The 21386-nt window shown below is 44.4% G+C and overlaps 2 protein-coding genes across 2 annotated transcripts; both read left to right on the top strand.

The window, feature by feature from the left end:
* Positions 1-1549: 1549 nt before the first annotated feature.
* On the top strand, positions 1550-17627 carry LOC107192481 (sushi, von Willebrand factor type A, EGF and pentraxin domain-containing protein 1). The gene is made up of 22 exons (XM_015581751.1): positions 1550-1604; positions 9195-9312; positions 10086-10144; positions 11018-11227; positions 11604-11699; positions 11848-11970; positions 12057-12220; positions 12780-12906; positions 13473-13622; positions 13713-13889; positions 14021-14200; positions 14273-14391; positions 14637-14871; positions 15135-15308; positions 15493-15672; positions 15745-15990; positions 16069-16248; positions 16355-16528; positions 16619-16798; positions 16876-16984; positions 17068-17250; positions 17319-17627. Exons 1-22 carry the CDS (start codon positions 1550-1552, stop codon positions 17422-17424), a joined length of 3345 nt encoding a protein of 1114 aa, XP_015437237.1. The 3' UTR covers positions 17425-17627.
* Positions 17628-18656: 1029 nt separating this feature from the next.
* On the top strand, positions 18657-20817 carry LOC107193061 (myosin regulatory light chain sqh). Its single transcript, XM_015582446.1, has 4 exons — positions 18657-18728; positions 19667-19866; positions 19958-20171; positions 20256-20817. The coding sequence occupies exons 2-4, from the start codon at positions 19677-19679 to the stop codon at positions 20374-20376; spliced, it is 525 nt and encodes a 174-aa protein (XP_015437932.1). The 5' UTR covers positions 18657-18728; positions 19667-19676; the 3' UTR covers positions 20377-20817.
* Positions 20818-21386: the final 569 nt, after the last annotated feature.

The raw sequence follows: 21386 nt of genomic DNA, 5'->3' as shown, positions 1-21386 counted from the left end.
AAAAGGGGACATACTAACGAGGACGTAATATATGAAATAACGATGAATATTGGGATAAATGGAGGAAACATATTGTTCCTTCGAATTTCTATATATATCGACTAGTGTTGCTGTTAATTACCGTTTTAGGCAAAACGAATATACCAATTCGGTATCATTAACCACGTCTCCATAGACCCCAACAAGGCGGCCGTTTACGCACAAGGAAGCAATTAGCTAAATCAATCGTTCCCGCCGCGGAACTATTCCCTAATGCGTAACTTCTGTAAGCATGCTCGAGTAAAAGTTCTCGCAGCTACTCGATCGTATGCTAGTTGTCTTACCTTGAAAGCGTTACGGATATGCGTACGTTGCATAAAATCACGGTAGGCAATAAAAATGTACCTTGCTCGCAGGAGACAAGTATCCAATCTTTTCGATCTCGACATTCAACGCCGAAGCTGAAGATAATAGACGCTCAGATTTTTCTTGAAAAAGATTTACATACACAGATTTACAGATTTACAAACCCTGGCCTAATATTGTAAGGTGAACTTCCATTCGGAGAAGAATCTAACGTTACCGAGAAAGAAAAAAAAAACAGAAGAAGTGAAACAAAGGTGGTCGGGTGGTGTAAGACCACCTATTCTTGTTACCGGTCATAAGGCGAAAAGTCGAGAAGAACGTAGTCCAGCGTAGGTTCCCCTCGTGGTAGCCGGTTGGATGCACGGGCACATGCAGCAAGGTACAACACCGTACTTTCATAATGTCGAAGGAGTACAGGGGACCCCGAGGCCCGTGGCACTCGACGGACGGCTAGTGAAGGGAACGGATCGTCATACTCGGTCGATACTCGACCAAACGGCCAGCGAAAATGCCGTCCGCAAGTCGCGTTTAACGGTCGCTCTTCGGTGACAGGTGTGAATCGATAATTCCGTGAATCAGTTCCAAGTCACAGTAATATTTTTCTTTTTGTTAAACGGTTTCCCATTGAAGAACTCGAGGGACGTGTTTGACCTGTGGGAGGTACCACCGATCGGGACAAGAACAACGCTCTGAAAGTCATGAAGAGTCGAAGAGAGTATTACGACCGAACGCGAAATACCGCGAACAATTCTGAAATTGGCAAGAACGTCGAATGAATTAATGTAAGAAACCATGAAAGGACGATCGTTTTGTTCTCTGGATCGCATACGGTGACCAAAGACTTCGTGGTGGTGAGCAGTGCGAAAAAGAAGACGCTTCTTTGACTGTCCCTGGATCTCGTGTTTTCGCGGGATTTCGATCGTAAAACTTCGATGTGAAACATTTCGGTGTAAACAGTTGATGTTGGATTAACGAAGAAGTATATTACGCTGCTGAAACGAGTTTTCATCGGTGCCATACACACACACACACACACACACACACACCGAACAAAGGAACTTCTCGTGAAAGTTTCCGAGGTGCGCGATAAAGAGTGTTCTCCGGTAGCGAGTACGTGCTCATGGATGATCGCGGCCGAAGCTAGTGAATTTTCAATGTGATCCCGCCTCTCTTGTTCGAGGAGAGAAAACGTGATACATCCAGGATGACGCGACAGATTCTTCTATCCCTTTTGGGGATCCTCGTCGTGGGCGCAGAAGGTATGTATTTTTAAGCCATTCATCCAGCACTTTTCAAATGATCGGTTAATCGGGCCAACGGTTACTGGTGTCGCTTAGCTTCGTACGCGCCACGCTTCATTTGCCATACGTTTCATATGGGACGAGGAATTCGAGGAACGTCATTGATATTCCCAACACGCCATTGTATACGATTTTGAAATTATTATGGAAATACGAGCGTGAAACATTTGGACGCGTGCTTCGTGTCGGAACACGAACGTCTTTCTCTCTATCACGGTAAATAGGGAAAACGGTTCTTAGGAAGGAGAGAAGAGACTCTCTCCAGCATTAGTTGTTTTCTCGATTCTCGTTGAATACAAATCGGATGGATTTAGCGCGCGCCAATTCCGCGCGATACCTCCGAAGTCCGTTGAACCGGTACGCGTCAGTCGTCGACGTTCGCGACAGAAAGAGAGCAGAAACACGAGTCGAACAGATGCGACGAGGATTCGAGAGATGTTCGGAACGGTCCTTCGTTATTTTCCATCTGTTCCTCCTTTGGGATTTTGTCACCGACGTCTAAGGAAAGGCATACACAAGCTGCGCAAAACAGGTACCGCCCACTCGGTTTCTCGTCCACGCGGATTTTCTGGTGTCTCGAGGTCACCCGGTGTGTATCCGCCTCGAATGAAACGCACAGGTTCCTCTCGCTTTGTGTTTTCGCCTGGTCCAACCGAAATCCTTGCGAATTCCATCCTGATTGTTGTTATTTTTTTATTTTTTCATCTCTTTTTCCCCGAACGAAAAACCACCACGCTGGGTATTTTATGCAAGTTATTTTCGTCCAAGGACAATAGAGTCGACTGCGATCACAATAGTTGCGCACAGTCGACCGTTGAAGCTTTTTCGACCGAACGGGACAGCTGCGATTCGGCAAATCGGCGAACCGTACGAAAGAAGTGTACTTGCTCGTCGAGCGTGCAAGCCGGAAATAGGGTGAATTCGCGACTGGTTCGATCATTTTCTGGCCCGGTTTCCCCGTCGCTGTAGGCCATAATCGGTACGATCCAATTTCGTGTTTCCCTCGACCGACTTCGTTTTTTTTTTTCAGTTACCCTCAGAGTTTAATTTAAATGAAACTGGTCGTGCAACATACGTACATACAGGAGGGGAACAGGACACGCCGGTCGAGGCGAGTCGATCGAGGCGAGTTTTGCGTCTTGTAACTCTTATTCTCCTAGTTGACCTACAATGAAACACCTTGATAGCGTTCGACACTGTGTGTTCCTGCGTACCGTATTGCACATAATATTATCTTCGCGGTAATTTCCATCGAACCAGTTCGAATATACAATTAACTCGACGGGAAACACGTGGACTGACAGCGATCACTTTCTTGTGACACTGTTCTTTCATTTTTTTTTTTTTTTCACAGGTCGATTATTAGTTTTCTCGTGTCATGCGTGAAATATACTTTCGATTCTTTGGTCCTGTACACGAATTAATAAATACTTCCTAAACCGCACGCGGCCCATTTACGTCATCGGAGACACGTAAACCGCACAGTCCTTTCCTTGGCAACTAACGCGCTTGGCTCGAACTTTCATTCGCGCTGGGTAAAAACGCGTAGGAAGGACGTATCTTTGGCGTTAGGGTAATTACAACTAGAAAATGATACCTTTGTGGATGATAATTGTTCTAGTGTGTTGCGTTGGGTATGAAGTTACTTTCTACTCGAGTATATACCTACCAATGAAAGGGGATGGCGTGTAAGGAAGGTCAGCCAACTATTCATTAAAACCATCATTCCTAGGTAATGGTGATTAAAACACCTTCTCAATCAACTTCGAATAGTAAGATCTAATTATCGTCTGAGTACGCTTTTCTTCAAGATTCTTCTCATGAGATTTCGTACATTTTGCGATCTCCAACTTTAGACGAGATCTACGAATATCATATATTATACAGGGTGTCCCATTTAAATCGACCCATACAAATATCTCCGAAACTGTCAACGGTATTAAAAAATGTTTCAGACAAAAGTTGAATGGTATCAGGGAACACACTTTCTGACACTTCTAGACACATAGAGGTCGTACGAAGGTCAACTTTGTTTTTTCAAATGGAATCCTATATTTTTTAATGCACTACTTGGTGCTACACCGTATTCCCTACATAAAGTACTAAGTAGCATAACAAAATATACAATTCCATGTAAAAAAAAAAAACAAAGTTGACCTTCATATGACCTCTACGGTTTTACACAGAAAAAAGTTGCATCAGAAAGTGTGCCCTCTGATACCATTTAACTTCTGAAACTGTGTGCTCCATGAACCTCGAGCCACGGGAGACGTCGAACGCGATGACAGAAGCGGCAAGAACTGTTCCATCCAGGCGTTGTTTCCACGGTAACCTCGTGCATAGAGTGGTCAGCGAAACGATCGTTGCCGGGGAATCGTAAATACATAAGATATACGTGTGGGAGAGGCCAGTTCGCACGGGTCTTACCGATCCAATTCCAGGGACTCGTGCAAAGTGTTCCACAGAGGGGTTGGGGCCTTGGATCGATTCACATGTCGAATGGCCAGTGTAACGCGTCGAAGTCTCGAGCCGTTAACGGTGGGGAAGTAAAAGCGTCCTCGAGATTCTAGGTGAACGCTTTTCTTTCCTTCTCGCGAAATAGGAAGCGTGTCGAACCGCGAGCACGACTCACGTTTCCATCGAGCCGCGGCTGAGACGGTCGTAACATTTAGCCGGTCGGGCTCTGGGTCTGGCTAGACTTGTCTGAAGCACGCGAAACACTCGCGAGATAACCTACGTCGCTCGGTGAACGCAACTCCACGTGGGTGGGGCACATTCGCGACTCCACGCCCGACGCAGGTGAAATTTCGAGCGCCACTTCCTTCCATCCGATACGATTCGCGATCAAGATGCACGACCGATCGTCTGTATTTTCGTCATGTTCTCGGGACGTAATTCATTGCGCAATGAAGTGAGTCCACTCTCCTTATGGAACGTTCTCGAGAGTTTCGCGTGGTCACGTGGTACAGGTTAGAGGGTAATACAGTGGGCCATCGATGAGTGTTCGAAGGCTCCTCGGCGCTACCAAAGGTGTAACGTTGATTTTTTAATCGAGCTTGGAATTCTGAAGCCAATTATGTTTGGTTCAGTCGCGTATGGCCATTAGTTTATGAAATATTTAATGTTCAGTACCTAGATGCTTCGAACTCTCATCCAGAAATCACTGTGGTAACTTTCAAACGCGGTCGAGAAATCCATAGCTGGATCTACGATTAATGAGAAATTTTGGTCGTGTAGCTTTGTACCACCCTGTACCTGTCAACGCTAAAGGACAATCGCACGAAAGTATACACCTTTCACGGTGGGATTTTCATTTCCTGACGCGTTTGCAAGGTGTCGCAAGTCATCGTCGATCCCGACGACAGACACACACGCTCCCGGTAGCCACGTGCTTTCCTACCTTGCAACGTATGCAAGTTACAATGGAGGGATTAGGAAACTCACGACAGAGGAACTCTCCGTGCCCGCGACGTTTCAACGTGGCCGACACGGCCGAGCACACCTCCCGATGATTCCTTTCTATAAACGCCGGTACTATTTCAAATTGGTGGTTTAAGTAGCACGAATTCCGAACGTGCATCTTCCGTCGCTTCGACTCCTCTTCGTAGAAGAGAACACGACGACGCTCGGCGAAGACCGTTAACCGGTTCCCCTGGTGCCCTACTCGTAACTCAGACCGGAGGCGGGTAGTAAAATTCGCTCTCGGTGTGTCGTATTTACGTAAACGCGATAACACACGTAATATCGGCCGTTACGATCGGCATTCTTTTTGCCTTTCTTCTGCACGATCACGCCGGAAATTGTGCTACCGCGGGAAAAAAAAGGAGCGTTATCGATCTCGTCTCTCGACTCTGTCCACGAAACAGCTGACGATCGGGCTTAAGTAGATCCCTTCGTTATTATAAATTGGCCACAAAAAAAAAAAAACAGAAGCGAATGGAACTCGGATGAAAAACATTTCGAATCGAATCGATCTTTCAATAACCAACGATTATATATCCTTGACGATCGATCTCTCCTTTGCTTTTTTTTTTTTGGTTTCTTGCGGGACAGATCGCAGCCAGGCACGCCCACTTTCCAACTTCCTGTACAATCGCTTTTGTACTCCGCGATATTACACCGGGCAGATTCGAGCCGTACACGTGCCTAGAACGTGAACGCGATCGTGTATCAAGGGAGACACCGATTATTGCAAAAGATATTCCGCGTCTACGAACGGACCACCATTCTATTTTCGATGCCGCTTCGAACGCGTCGGGTCAGTCGATCGAAAGGTAGTGTGGCGACGCTCGACGGGTGTTGATCACCTCCAAATAAAATTGGTCTGCGCGTCACGGACCGACCAACCGGTACTATCTTCGTTATTGTTCCCTGAAAACGGTCCGTAGCCAGACACGATCGAAAAATACATCGGCCAGAAATGATCGAGTAATTATTTTTCCGCCTCGTTGAACATGTAGCACTTGTTTTGAAAAAAAAATATATATGGGTAACACGAACTAACATCGGCTGATTGGGAAAAAGGAACGAATTCTGTTCGGTGAGAATTAAAGAGCCACGTTTTCCTGGAACGACTCTAAGGAGGGTACCAGAAAAATGGCGATAAACCAAGAACTGTACCGTGACACGGTTCACCGGTAGTACTCCCGACCCCGAAGTAGCTCCATGTCGTACCGTTATTTCGGCTTTAAAGTTTTGTAACCGCGTGACCCAGACCCACGAAGCGATCAGCGAATGCCAAAGGACTCGAGGCTAAAGACTAGCTTACGTATACGCGCGCGTACGCACACAGGGAGACCCGCAACCGCGGAATTTCTGTCCACCTCGTCTACGCCAGCTCTGGATCGGCTTCGTCTGAGTTTTTCGCGGTAAATCGTCTCGTTCAGTCTTTCCAGCACTCCTTTCCATGTAGCTTCGTCGAGGCAGACTGCGTTCATACCTATAAATATCATGTTTCAATAACACATTTCTTCTAACCCCGTACAGAATCAAAGCGCTCCTCGTGAACTACATTCAAACAGATCCTGGATCGAGTACAATTCAACGGAATACGATAAGAAATGTCTTGTAAGGATTTTTCTTATCTTAACCGATAAAATTCTTCTGAAATACTTGAAAGCAATTAGAGTTCTGTGAGTTTCTATTGAATTTGCAACAATGCGCAATAAGTATTTAAATTCCGTCAAATAAAAAAGATAAAAAATAATGTCTTCTTTTAACGATAAACATTCAAATGCACATTCAAATTTGTGGTATACCAAAAAATCAGAAGGAACTATTATATACTCACAGATAGAAAAAGTCATAAGAAATTAATATTTTATTTTATAATATAAAATACGTAGCCATATCGTAACACTGGGACCAAAAGGGTTAACTACGATACATTGGTTGACGAGTTAGATGAAGCTTTAAAAAATTCTTGATTTTTCTCTGTGCCTTTACGCCAATTCACGAAATTTCATTCGAATCCACGAAGTTCTGTAGGCTAATCATTAATGTAGTCACGACGAAAGTTTACCGACCGTGCTTAAACCGTAATTTCCTCCTGAATAATTTATCCTGGCGATTCTTAATGCAAGGTGAAACCATCATATTAATTACACAGAGAGAATGAGCCGCGTTGGAGGCGGCGCATGAACGCACTCTGAAACAGTCTTTGCGAATCGAAGTGTAATTTACGCGTGGTTTCGGTACCACACGCGCTGTGAACGCGTTTGCGCGCGGTTTAATTAACTCGTTCGCACGAGAACGGTAACACGGCGTGTCCCACGAGAAAATAGGAGGTCTCCGGAGAGTTCGAACCGTCTAAAAGAAACAACGGAAGCTTTCACCCCGGCGCGACTCAATGAGCAGACTCTCTCGTATATTTAAATTAACGGTGGTTCTCTCTCCCAGCTGGCGGGCTCGGAAGGATTACTCGTGCACAAACAGAACAAGGGGGAAAAAAATGTAAATTGCAATCGTTAAGATCGTCGACGCGAAAATCAAAGGCCATCTGGAGGCGATCGGCCTTGAAGCGACCACCGGAAACGTGTTGATCCGCTAGCCGAGAGACCACCGTTCACCTCTAATCGCTTGGAAGATTTTATCGCCTTCTCTCCCGGTACCCTCGACGAGAGCTTCACGTGGTACCATCGTTGCCTACTTCCATCTTGATCGACGTCCTTGCATCCCAATAATCGGCTTCCTCTACGGGAAAAGTGAGGTAGGCGAAGAGTCTGCTTCCATTTAATTTTGGAAGTTATTGAAATTTATGGAAAATTAACATTCGGTTTAACATTTGTTTTCAGTAGTTGAAATAAATTTACCAAGTGGTTTACCATTTTCCCCTAGTGGAAGTCGAGATTCTAGAACTCGGGCTCGGGGGAACCAGTCCTTGGTTCATAAATTTGTCAAGCTGACTCCTCTGAATGAAGCAAAATGCAAAGATACGACCGAAGGAAACCTGAAATGTCCCACGTTTCGTTGATGTGATCAGCATTGCAAAAGGATGAAATAAAAGCGTAGGTCTGCGGTCGATATCCCCTAGAAATGTAAAAGGAACAAATGAATATATATGTACATATTATTTTTCGCGGTTGTAAAGAGGCTCCGCCGTTTCTACGCTCTCACCGGAACCCTCTGCACGACGAGATTATAAGGCGCTTGCTCCTATATGCTCGTTGATTTCCATTGGATTCGAACCGGCGCTGGTCTTTTCACTCGGAGAAAAAGTTTCTCAAGCAGCGTGTACACACGTCGATGCCCATTTCGCGTGCAAAGAACTCTCATCGTGACTCCTATGGCTTTATGGCTATCCTGTGCTCGACCCACTAATTTCAATCCTTTCCCGTACGATGGAAAAAATCCACCATAATGTATACAACTAATTTCTCGAGTCGTGGAGCTTCGAATAATAGGACACGCGTGTGACTTTTGCCCAAGGTTTCTCCTCGGCCGATGTCGCGTTCATCGTTCGATTTACTTTTATAGCGACCTATAGACGAAAGACGGGAGACCGAGCGTTGTCGGAGAACGTCAGCCGGTACCCTTGACACGTCGCTACCGCTTAACGACAGGTGCTCGTTTGCGCAACGGAAGTCGTGAAAAATGAAGTGGGAAAGGGGAAACGTGTTAATTGCCGCCTAATCAGGAATTCCTCTATTCGTATTATTGTACCTACGGTTGAAATTACAGAGACAACCTTCTCCCTCGAATTTAGGTGATTTCACAAGCTTTGCCACACGCTTAATTGCTCGACAGTTGGTAGATAGCTGTTCTCTGGATGGTTTCCTTGAAATGGCTACCGCAGAGGTCGTAAAAGTTCTTGTGTCGGTAGCCCGATAGATGAATTTCTTTTTCCGCTCGGAGATGCAGAAGCCTGATTCCATTTTGTCTCGGGATAATACGGTATTCGCGGTAAATGGCACGTTACGGGGGTACCATTAAAATACTACCACAACGCCGAACTATCAAACGTGGTTAATGAATTCGTGCTGGTCCGTAGCAGACGAACGCTACTTTCGAAGCGTCACGACTGAGCGACGTAATTTTCTTTGAATACAGGATTGAAGTGCGGTCATCCAGCGGTGCCGATGAACGCCAAAGTGTCGTTGTCCGATGAATCGTTGGAGACCGGCAGTTCGGCGACGTACACGTGCGACACTGGATACGAATTATTCGGGTGAGTCTAATTAACGCCTCGGCGATATATGCATGCTCCGAACGCTAGAATCTTCTAACTGTTCACGAACGGCGAGAGATAAGTACTAAGCAATTTCCAAATATATTACGAAGTCTGCCATTAATTTAATCATCGCGAACCGTTACTCTCGAAATCGATAAGCGGCCAAAGATCTCGGCAGAGTGAGTCACGTAATTGGGACAGCTCATCGTTAGACGGTATAAAAATCGTAGGGGCAAAAGAATGAAAATTCAAGTGGAATTGATTTTCGTAGAAACGTGTTTCGTTTGTACACGCAACGGTGCATCTGAATCGTGCTGTTGCAGGTTTCACTATTAAAGTTGCATTTCTTTTTTTGCGAATCGATTCTTATTTTTTTTTAAGTTAACGAAAAATGAATATGGTTGTTGAGTTAGATTTATCAGATTTACTCATGAGCAGTCGTAATTCAAAGTTTGGAAAAGTATCGAATACACCCTGTATAACGTAATCACAGTTTCAATACATTTCTGACATCGGTAACAGGTAAAATTTCTTTTCCTCTCGAGACACACATAAGGAACGCGCGCGAGTCTCAACCGAGCGAGACGATCGTTTGTGTAGCAGGACGGTGCTCGATATCACCGGTTATTTACCGGGGCTTTCTCCCGTTAATTCGTATGATAGACGGATATTTGCTCGCGTGCGTCCACGTTCCTCCGATCTCTCGTCGCGCATCGTTTACAGCGGAACCAAAGTATCCCGATTATTTCATCCGACGATCGATTGTTTAGCAGCGGCAGTCTGACGTGCAACGCCCGAGGAAAATGGCAGGGGGACCTACCATTCTGCGGTAAGCAACCAGTCATCTCACTTTTGCATCGAACGAAATTCACCGGGTCCTGAATCGTTCGTCGCGCATCGCGATTCGATCGCACGCGTCTTCCTTGACAACGAGATCGTTACGCGGCTTTCTCCTCGATGCTCGTCCAGAAGGGGGAACTGTTTCGTATGGAGGAAACCCGTGCATTTCGCGATCGAAGAAATTCCACTACGTTCCCTCTTAAAATGCGACACGCTGTTGTCCCTCTTCTCGCGCGCCCGTCCGATAGAAAGCGATTTCGCGTGTACGGCATAACGCAACTGAAATGTACATCGACCTTTTGCTCCCGATACCTATCCGTTTTCGCTTTTTTTTTTCCTTCTTTATTTCCTTACTCTGGACAGACAGAAAAGAAAAGTTCCACTTTTACTCGTGGACAGAATTCATCGGCGAGACAGACCGTGGGGAGAGTTCGGGTATAAAACAGCGTTATGCAATCGAGGATATTCCGTTCGGTGACAGTCCTTCTGCTGAAACTGCAATGGCAGCGCCACCCGGTAACCGCTGCCAGCGGAAATCATTTTGAACGTGCTTGTCGCTGGGAACGCGGAAAACCGTAGAAACCGGAAGATTCTGAAACCACGAAGTATGCACGAGACCCGAGTGAAACCGGCTGCGACAACGGATAATCGTTTTTCTCTGTTACTTAAACGCATCCTGCCGGTAATGGCCGTTTTGTTGCCGCCTCTCGTTGTCCAGCGAACACCTTTCCTCTCGACGCTTCGTTCGGTTCCGAGCAATTTGCCCCGCCGCGGTCCGTTTCGAAACCGAAGATGCTTTTTCTTTATGCCTTGCGCGCTGCCGTGACGTTGATACGCTGATGCATAGAAAATCGGCACACAGGTACGAACGTTGCTTTCCGGAAACCGACGAACCAATCGACGACTGTTCGAGGGGGCGACGCCAGCCACGGGAACGACGGTGACTCGAGCACGGAGCACGACGGGAAACGGTGCACGGAGACTCAAAGCGAGCCAAGCCCGTGGTGGAAGGTCGATCTTCTGAGGTCGTACTCGGTAAAGGTCGTCAGAGTAACGACCAGGGGTTGCTGCGGTAAATTTATCTTTAGTTTCATTGCGATTTTCATGCACGTTCGATTAAGGGACACTCGAGTAGCGAAGGTACAGTGGACTCTAATTATATTGCCACGCGAAGTACTTCCTCTGCAGGCGTACTTTCGAGCACACAGCTTTTGCGCAGACACGACAGCTATGACGACAGAACTTATTTTACTCCCCTACAGCCCCGGCCATGGCAATATAGTAAGAGTCCATTGTAATTAGGAAGCTTGTTAATCCACCCGAAAGCCGATACAGTTACCAGACTCTCGATTAGCTTCGTTTACGAGGTGTTATGTGTCCCTTAATCCTTTTAACGGAGCTCAAGCTGTGTCGAATCGAAATTGGAAAAGTTCTCTCGTTCGCGATAGGTCACCAACCTCTTCAGGACATCGAGATACGCGTCGGTAACAGTAGCGTGGAGCTGCAACGGAACCCACTGTGCGCCTGGTTTCCTGGCACGATCGGTAAGCAGCGGTTAGAGAGCGATTAACCCTCGGAGGACGGATTGTTTTAATAATAATAATTTATTTAACGGAGAAAACCCGTCTTATTTCCCGTTAAAACTGTGTACGATCGTGGATCTGTCACTGAACGAGCAATTGGCACTTACAGAGGAAGGAATCACGAAGACATTTGTGTGCGCGAGGGCGTTGATCGGGCAGTACGTGTTCCTACAGCTGGTCGGGGTCGAGGGAAGCTTGAGCCTCTGCGAGGTGGAGGTGTTCGCCGTGGACGGTAAGTCGAGAGTTCAAGAGCGTGAACGATCTCTGGCAGCCTGTCAAATAAATTCCTGTAGAGTAGTTCTACCCGATTTTTCGCAGAGTTCTCGACGGACAGGTGCGCCTATTCCGGGACGCCGGCCGACGCCGATCTGGCCGCCTTCAATTCCACCTGTTACGAGTTCGTGGTGAAGAAGGGCGGCTCGTTTCTGGAAGCACGAAACTACTGCCGCACGAGGGGCGGTGATCTCCTTCACGGCTTCAAGGTTTCTTTATTTTCATAGAATTATTCGTTTACGAGAATTCCTTAACCCGTTCCCAATGTTTTTTATTATAAATTGCAAAATAAAAAATTAGTATCGTGCATTTTTTTATATCTCTGAGTATACAATTGTTTCGTCAAGTCTTGTATAGATGATATGACAAAAGTTTTGATATACATTTAACAGATTATCACTGAAATAAGATATTATTTTCCTTTGATTCTTTCATTTGCTGGAATTCAAGTGATGACAATAGAATACAAGCTCATGAGGTCTTAATTTCTTTGCAGTATGGAGTAAAGATGGAAGTAAAGAATTTTCCAAATGGCATTAAACGCTTAAAAATTGCTAAGTAATTCATACCAAAATACGGATAAACTTTTTGTTCGTAATTGTGAAATAGTTTGGGAATGAAAGGGTTAAGTTTCGCATTCCCATAATAGAAAGTTACAAGTGACGTACAGGCGTAAACACGAGTGTTCCGATCGTGGTTGCACTTGACGATAACTTTTTCTTTCGGACTGCTTTTTTTCTGGAACATTTATTCACGTACCACTTACAGGGATCATCGTCGATATACATACTGAACAATCTCGAGAGACGAAAAGACAAGTTGAAAACGCAGCTGGTTTGGATAGGGGCGCAAAAGGAGCCAGTGATCACCGCGCGAACCTGGCGATGGGTCGACGGTGAGTATTTCGCGACCGCCTATCTCCATCGATTTTTTTCGTGGTTTATCCATCTATTATCCGTAGACACCGAGTCAACAGACTTTTTTCTTTCCCTTCTCACGATCTATCGACAACGTTCATGGGAACCGGGTCGGGTAGCCGTGGTTGGGCAACAGTCGTTCGAGTATTCGACAACCCGAACCGATCAATTTGTCTGGCAATTACACAATAATTACAGTTCCGTCTGCCCCTCGAATTCATTTAACCCACCCCGTACAGTTTGCAAAATTGGTGCGGCCCATCGAACGCCTGCGAAATCGAAGTTCGACTCGGCGTGGCTGCTAGCACGACTGTCGGCGCAATCGCACGCGCTAATAAATAGAACGTGAAAGTTGCCACTGTGAGGAAATCAAACGGGAAGTTACACCCGCGAACGTCTGCTCGAACGTGTAATCTCTGCTAATCGTTTGTTGCGTCTGGATCGGCCAGACGAAAAGATTACGCGGTTTCGATCGCGGAACTCCTTCGGGAGTGTGTGAAGGATCCTCTTGGATCGTCCCCGGTACATTAAAATGTATTTTCAGGCGAGATTGTGCAGAAACCTTCCTGGGGAAAGGATCAACCGAACAACTATAACGGCGAGCAAAATTGCGTGGTATTGGACGGCGGCCGTGGTTGGCTTTGGAATGACGTCGGTTGCAACCTTGACTACCTGCACTGGATTTGTCAAAGCAGTAAGTGTATACGCTTACAAAAGAACAGGATCGGTACATTTTACTGCAAGCAAAAACTTTCTCACCCTTCGTGTCGTAATATCGTTCCAGATCCACCTACATGCGGTAGCCCAGAAAAATCGGAAAACACCACGATAGTCGGGACGAAGAGGGCCATTGGATCGACGATAGACTACGTTTGCCCCGATGGATACATGCTGATCGGCACGAAGAGCCGAACGTGCGATCCCAGCGGGTTTTGGAGCGGTGTGCCTCCCACCTGCAAATGTAAGCGTTAATCGAGTGCCGTAAGTCGATGCGCGTATCGCATAATTACCGGTCGCGACGAGGATGCAGCTGGTAATTCGCAATCGTCTGACGTATGATCAACGTGTCACGCTGTTTTAATTGTTCCCCAGTCGTCGACTGCGGTCCTCTGCCGGAGCTGGAGAACGGCGCGATCACTCTGGTCGATAAACGAACGACGCACGGGGCGCTCGCCGATTACGCCTGCAAGGAAAATTACACGTTGCTCGGCGACGCCAGACGTAGATGCGGTGACGGCGGTATTTGGAGTGGACATAAACCCCAATGCTTATGTACGGAACAAGCGTAAATGGTTAGCTGACGATCACACCTGGGGGATGCTTACCCGTTCGTTTGTTTTCCAGTCGATTGGTGCCCGGAACCGCCGCAGGTGAACGGTGGAGTGGTGACGATTACCGGAAGACGAACTGGTTCGACCGCCACGTATTCGTGTCAGAACGGATTCATTTTATTCGGAGACAATGTAAATATTCTTCAACATAATCCAATTGTTTCCTTCAATTTATTTCCTCTGGTTCGTTATGCCCGTGGCGCAATAGCATTCTCGAGGGGTAAATGTATACGTCTACGATTTCGCTGCGATTACCATCGGTATTATTTTGCGCCCACGGTTCACAGGGGATAAGTTTACGAAACTCGTTTATTTGTACAGTCACGCCGCGAATAAAATGTTAAATAATGTTAACGGGTGGAAATCGATTACAATAGGTTCTTACGTGCGATGTCGGCGGAGCGTGGTCCGGCAAGGCGCCCCAATGCCGTTTCGTCGACTGCGGCGCACCGGCCCAAATCGAATTCGGCACCGTGTCCTTAATTAACGGCACCACCACGGTTAAGAGCTTGGCGGTGTACACGTGTCTGGAGGATTACTGGCTGGTCGGCGAGGCGAAACAGGAATGCACCAAAGAAGGGAAATGGAGCCACGACACGCCGTCCTGCGAATGTAAGTAAGATTCGATCCCTGAGTCTAGGTCGATGTAAGCAATGTATGATAATAAACTAGGTATATATGACAGGTTGTTCAATTGTAAAGGTCCATTTACACGGTCAAATAATTTTCCCAAACTGACGTGTGCATTCACATTTGCACAAGCAAATATTCGGTACTTTCACCAATTTTTAATTAAAAACCATTAGCCGGTTTGCGCAAATTATGTGAACGTGTAGATAGGCCTTTAGACGATTAAACTAAATTTTCAAATGCAGTGATCACCTGCGAAGAGCCCGATGTACCAACAGGAAGCTACGTAGTGGGATACGATCTGAACGTCCACAGTGCCATCGAATACCACTGCGAGGCGGGATATCTGCTTCAAGGCGGAGCCAGACACACATGTGGCAAGGACGGAGAGTGGTCCGGCGAAGTGCCGAGCTGCGAATGTAAGCACGTTCGTCGAGTTCTATTCACGGAAAGAAACAATACCTCTGTTTGCGTAAAAGACCCTATTATCAGCATGTTCTTTCTTCCATTTGCAACATAATGGTCGACAAGAATCTATATGTAAATATGAAGATCCTTCGAGATCGATACTTGCGACGATAATAAGGCCCGTATGTGTTTCAGACGTCGACTGCGGGAAGGTTTTGCCAGTTCTGAACGGAGCCGTGGAATACGCGAACGGGACGACTCATCTGGGAAGCGAAATCACGTACAGTTGCACAAGGAACTACAGACTGAACGGAGTGTCGAGGAGATATTGCTTGGACAATGGTCAATGGAGCGACGCGACACCAAAGTGCGAAGGTAACTGGACATTTAAACCATTATGTCCGTCTTGTGTTCGTGCCAAGTGTACCAATAGGAAACACGTTACAGAAATTCGTTGCCCGGAACCCGTGTACGCGGAACACGGAATTCTCTCGGTGACTGGGAACGATAGGATGTATGGTAGAACGTTGATTCGTACTGGAACTCCAGAGAACTCGAATACTGGCGCAACTTCGTACAAGATTAGCGCTCTGGCTAAATACCGTTGCGAAAGGGGGTACAAGGTGGTCGGGGAGCCTCTGTCCACGTGCGAGGACAATGGAAAGTGGAGCGGCGAAGTGCCGCGATGCGTCTGTAAGAAACTCAAAGTGTTCCCGTTGTTTGAACAGTTGGAAAGTTGGGCTATGTTGGAAATTATTCATTTCTTTGCAGACGTCGATTGCAGCAAGCCGGAGCAAATTCAACACGGGAAATATACTCTGACGTCGAATGCAACCTATTACGGAGCAGCTGCGCTTTACGAGTGCGACGGTAACTTCGAGCTAGATGGATTCGCCAGAAGATTGTGCCTCGAGAACGGCACGTGGAGCAGCGATACTCCGGTTTGTAAAGGTAGTTATCCGAGCAAGAGTTCAGTTTTAAATAGTTTCGATGCAACTGTTCAGAAAAAAAAAAGTTGTGCTGTCCCCTTACGTATTATTGTTTTTGTGTGACGAAGAAATCAGGTGCAAGGATCCTGAGAAAGATGGAGTACTGTCCACGCAAGTTTCGACGCACAGCGTGGGCGGCATAGCTCACTACAATTGTCCACGTGGATACTACATGGAGGGAAACGAAACCAGAGTGTGCTTGCAGAATGGATCTTGGAGCGGAAGCATCCCTGCTTGTTTCTGTAAATATACATTACCATTTTGTATTTTACGGGTGACCGTAAACATCTTTTCGCGCTATTGTAAATACATGAGAAAATCATGACCAATAGCCGTCGACTGCAAACATCCGGGACCCATAGAGAACGGACGAGTGATTGTGGTGAATGGGACCACAACGTATGGCGGGACCGCAGAGTATCATTGTCTGCCGCAATACGAGAGGGTCGGCCCGTTTCTAAGAAAATGTTTGGATACCGGATCTTGGAGCGGAGATGAGCCGAAGTGCGAGTGTTAGTGTCATTTTTAAGCACTTGGAAAGCTTTATGGAGCGTGCACCGTATACATTTACTTTATGTATGTTCGACAGTTATGCCGAACGAAGTGGCGGAAGCGCAAGGCGTGGGTACAAGTGTTGGCATCGCAGCCGGGGTCATCATATGTATATTAATTATTCTTGGACTCGTTTACCTAAGACTGTACGTGACACACGACAACGTTATTTAATACCGATTTATTGAAATTAAAGTATATTTTCCCGATGTGTAATGTTACCCTTCAGGAGAAAAGCTACGCCAGTGAAGAATACGGAAAACGTGCAGGCTGCCGAAAGAAAGGAAGATCAAAATGCCGCTGTAATGTCTTATGCGACGCTTAACGATGGAACACCGAACGCTATGTACGAAAACGTTCCGGAAGACGGTCTGTATGACAGTCCGTACAGCATAAGTGGCAGTACCTACGGGTAAGTTGACAAGTACTTCTTTGAACTGGCAGGACACTGAGGTTAAAACGTGATTTATGTCGTTGAAGGTATGGCAACAACATGAGAAGACATTACGGAAGATCCGGACATTACGAAGCGGAACCAGTCTCGAACAGAAACGGCATCACCATTAACGGAGTGTCTGTTCGATAGATTGTAACCGAAATATTAGAATCGTCTCTTAAATCAGGTATTATTTATGTACAGGATAGAAGAGTTAGGAGGATACCGACACGCGAAACATTGTTGTCTTTATTTATGTTATTATATTCGGCGCATCGCCGATTTATTGTAAATAAGTAAAGAGGAGGAACGCGTTTATTAAGACTTCCCGCGAAATTCACGTTAAGATTTTCCACGCCGATGACGAAACGCGCGTTGCATTTAACGATGCTCGATGATTTGATGATACACCTCGATTCGTATGCTCTCGAAAATTTTTCGATATTTCAATTCATGTATCATTATGTATATAGAGTGTTTCTGTAATTTAGAATTATTATTTGTACATCTCAAGTGACGTATTTGTAACATAAACTTGAATGTTCGTTGGTTACGCAAATAAAGAAACCAATGCTCTTGTTTTATTTTATACAGCGCTGTGTATTCTTAAGATATCCAGAATAACATTTTACTTTTAAAAATTTAATAAAGAGTGTATTTCGCTGCGAACACACCACTAAAGAACACCGTGAACGTGATTACGAAACTCGCGCAAACTATATCGGGCCCTCGCACAGCCTTATAAGGCAATGATTTCGCTGTCAGTAACTTACTCCAACTATGGTTCCTCCAATGCCGTGTCTTCGAGGGTGCACCACTGCTTCTTCAAAAATACGTTCTGTGTATCGACTTGAAAATTGGTTTCCACTGACATTTTATTACAATCCAATATCAAGCGAAAAATTAATCGCGGTACTAAAAATTATTTTCTCTCAATCATAACAATATGAATTATTATTTATCCAGGATATCAGAAAAGAGCAGTCCTGTAATGATATGTAAATGGGAAGTATCGACCAACGTTTCTAAATCTCTATTTTCTGTGGCCGCCTTTCAAAAGTTAAACGAATCAAGATCATCGTATTTACATTCTAACGTAAACATTAAAAATTGTTAGTCTCTATAAAAATTGAAAGATATACGACTGGCTGTTACATATTACTTCTTTTAGATTCTTAAGTGTTGCATATATTATCGTGTACATAAAATTGTTTACCGACCTGCAAACAAAAATTTATCGACTTGGAAATAAATCGATTGACCCCATAAGGAGGTTTCCAAACTATCCGGCTGAGAACCACTGTGACAAATGATCTTTTCTCAGAGGGCGCTACCTACCCGGGTGTGGTGAATAACCATACAGTGACGCGTAACGTGAGTCACAGTAGAGCACGAGTCTCTGTCCAGTTCTGTGTTTCGTGACATTTCACCGACTAGAAATTTATATTAAACAGGTTTGTAAAATTGCATTAATTTGCTTCGATATCTTCACGTGATACACCATAATTATTAACCTGTGCATACAGTATCAGCCTGGAAAATATGAAATATTTGACAGCAGTCGTCTTTCTGGAAGGGCGGCCATTGTTTATTGTGTCCTCGATTAGATTCTTTTAATATTACTCTTTAGCGTTTTAGATATACATATATATTTCCATGTGTTTTTTAGTAGAAAATCGATCAGTATAGCGATTTACAGTTTTTTGTGACAGAGATTGAACGTATCTCTGGAAGGAATTCTCCATAGTCAAATATAGCCTGTACCGATATAGCTCAGCGAAAGTTTTCGGACAAAGAGCGATGTATAATGTAAAATTAGAATATGAACATTTACAATTATTTAGAATGTAATTGCCTGGAGTCATAGTTTCCTCGGACGAGTAATAAGAATAGCACAAAATTGTATACCATCCATAACAGACAAGTTATCGTATATGTTAAAAAGTGTACGATTCGTGATGGTCTGCTTAAGTATTTGTTTTAGTAACGAAGGTGGAGATTCAGATTTAGTCAAACAAACTCATGAGCAAGCATTTTTTGAAGGCTTCGTTGAATGGTAGAGTGTAACGTCCTCTTTATTGAGGGGCCATCTAGACGGTCTTATTTTTATCCTGATATCGTTCCGTTGCCATTTCCCGAATTAATTGTCTAAAAATAGTTATTCGATAATAATGACCGTGGTAATTATACTTATATGATTATTAAACTACCCTAATTTTTTCCTTTCTTCCTATGTAGCCTTCTATTTTTTAAAACGTCGCTTTTTGAAATAGTAAAATTTCAAAGAAGTAAAGAAATCCTGAAACACAGTAAAAGATTATTCAAGAACGCTAAGAATTTTAAAAATTGGTCACACAAAGAAAGTAAGCTGAATTTTTATTTATATTTGCAGGACTACCAACATGTCTTCCCGCAAAACAGCCGGTCGTCGTGCAACGACAAAGAAGCGTGCACAGCGCGCGACGTCGAATGTTTTCGCAATGTTTGATCAAGCTCAAATTGCCGAGTTCAAAGAAGCTTTCAACATGATCGATCAGAACCACGACGGTTTCATTGATAAAGAAGATCTTCACGATATGCTTGCCTCTTTAGGTAAGGTACATTGACTTTCCTGTGGTTTGCTCCAAAAAATGACAAGAATTGTATCATTTATTTGTATATTATAAATAACAATATTTCTTAGGCAAAAATCCTACCGAAGATTATCTGGAAGGTATGATGAACGAAGCACCAGGACCAATAAATTTTACGATGTTCTTAACTTTGTTCGGCGAAAGACTTCAAGGCACGGATCCGGAAGAAGTAATTAAAAACGCGTTCGGTTGCTTCGACGAAGAGAACACCGGTCATATAAATGAGGAACGTCTTCGCGAATTGCTTACAACAATGGGAGACAGGTAAGTTTGTTGAAGAGCTAAAAGTCAATTGACACAAAATCTAGAGGTGCTTAATAGATGACTGACTTTCTCTTTGTTTTTAAGATTTACGGACGACGATGTGGATGAAATGTATCGCGAAGCTCCTATCAAAGGATCGATGTTCGATTACATCGAATTCACACGAATCTTAAAACATGGAGCTAAAGACAAAGACGAGCAGTGAGCAGGCGTGAAATCATCTGTACTTTGTATTTGTGTGATTGAGCGCGCAATGCGCGTTTATATGGTTGCATTTGTAAAGTTTGAAATATTACTTGTATTTTGTACATCCTCTATTAATGAGAATAACTAAAAATCTAGGTTTTACATTATTTTTGAAAAATCGCCTTATCTCTAGGTCCTAAAATGTGTAGACTCGATATCATATAAGCGTTTACCGTATTTATTTAAACATACAATGACTCGTACACAAGATACGTAATAGAAAGCTGGTAGAAAACTTTGATCCTATATCTTGCCACGAGTTACGGTCACTGTAATATGTAATATATTATATGCTACATCGATGTGTAGCTGTTGAAAAGTTGGCATTTATATTTTAATATAATATTGTACATCAAAAGCGTAGTGTCTTTATAACCAGTCTACACGACTTTTACACAATTTGAAAATAAAAGTTTACATTCGATATTGATTGAACGGGATTTATATTACAATATTACAAAGTTCAAAGATACATATACCTCTCGTGTCAAATTCTGACGAAATAATTAATAAACGCGTTTACATTATTTGAGCAGAAATAAACCTAGTTTTTTTTAAAACAAACAAAATCACAACATACACCATGCGACAATTAAATTACAGTACAGATATATTATCGACGCATGATTGGAAATAATATTTGCATCGACTTATAGAGTAATTCGTTATTTCAAACAGACGTTAATCGTTTGCAAAATTATTTCTCGAAACAAGGTAATACGACTGCATGTAAGACAATAAATTATCGTGCAGTATGAAAAAAAGAGTTCAAAATACATATTTGAAAAAGTGGCCTGGTCCAACCGAGTGCTACAATCGTTCTGCGCCTGCGCGTCGGCGTTTATGTACAGTATACACGGAATAAAATCCCACGAAGCCGCAGTATCATTTCTACTGGTGACAGAGTGGGGTCGGGATCGTCTGTTCGTTTCCTCGGTTCTGCCGCTCGCGGTGGCTTTCCCTGTCGCC

The sequence above is a fragment of the Dufourea novaeangliae genome, unplaced genomic scaffold (assembly GCF_001272555.1).
Source record: "Dufourea novaeangliae isolate 0120121106 unplaced genomic scaffold, ASM127255v1 scaffold7, whole genome shotgun sequence".
NCBI classification, from domain to species: Eukaryota; Metazoa; Arthropoda; class Insecta; order Hymenoptera; family Halictidae; genus Dufourea; species Dufourea novaeangliae.
This window is presented reverse-complemented; position numbering and strand designations above follow the sequence as displayed.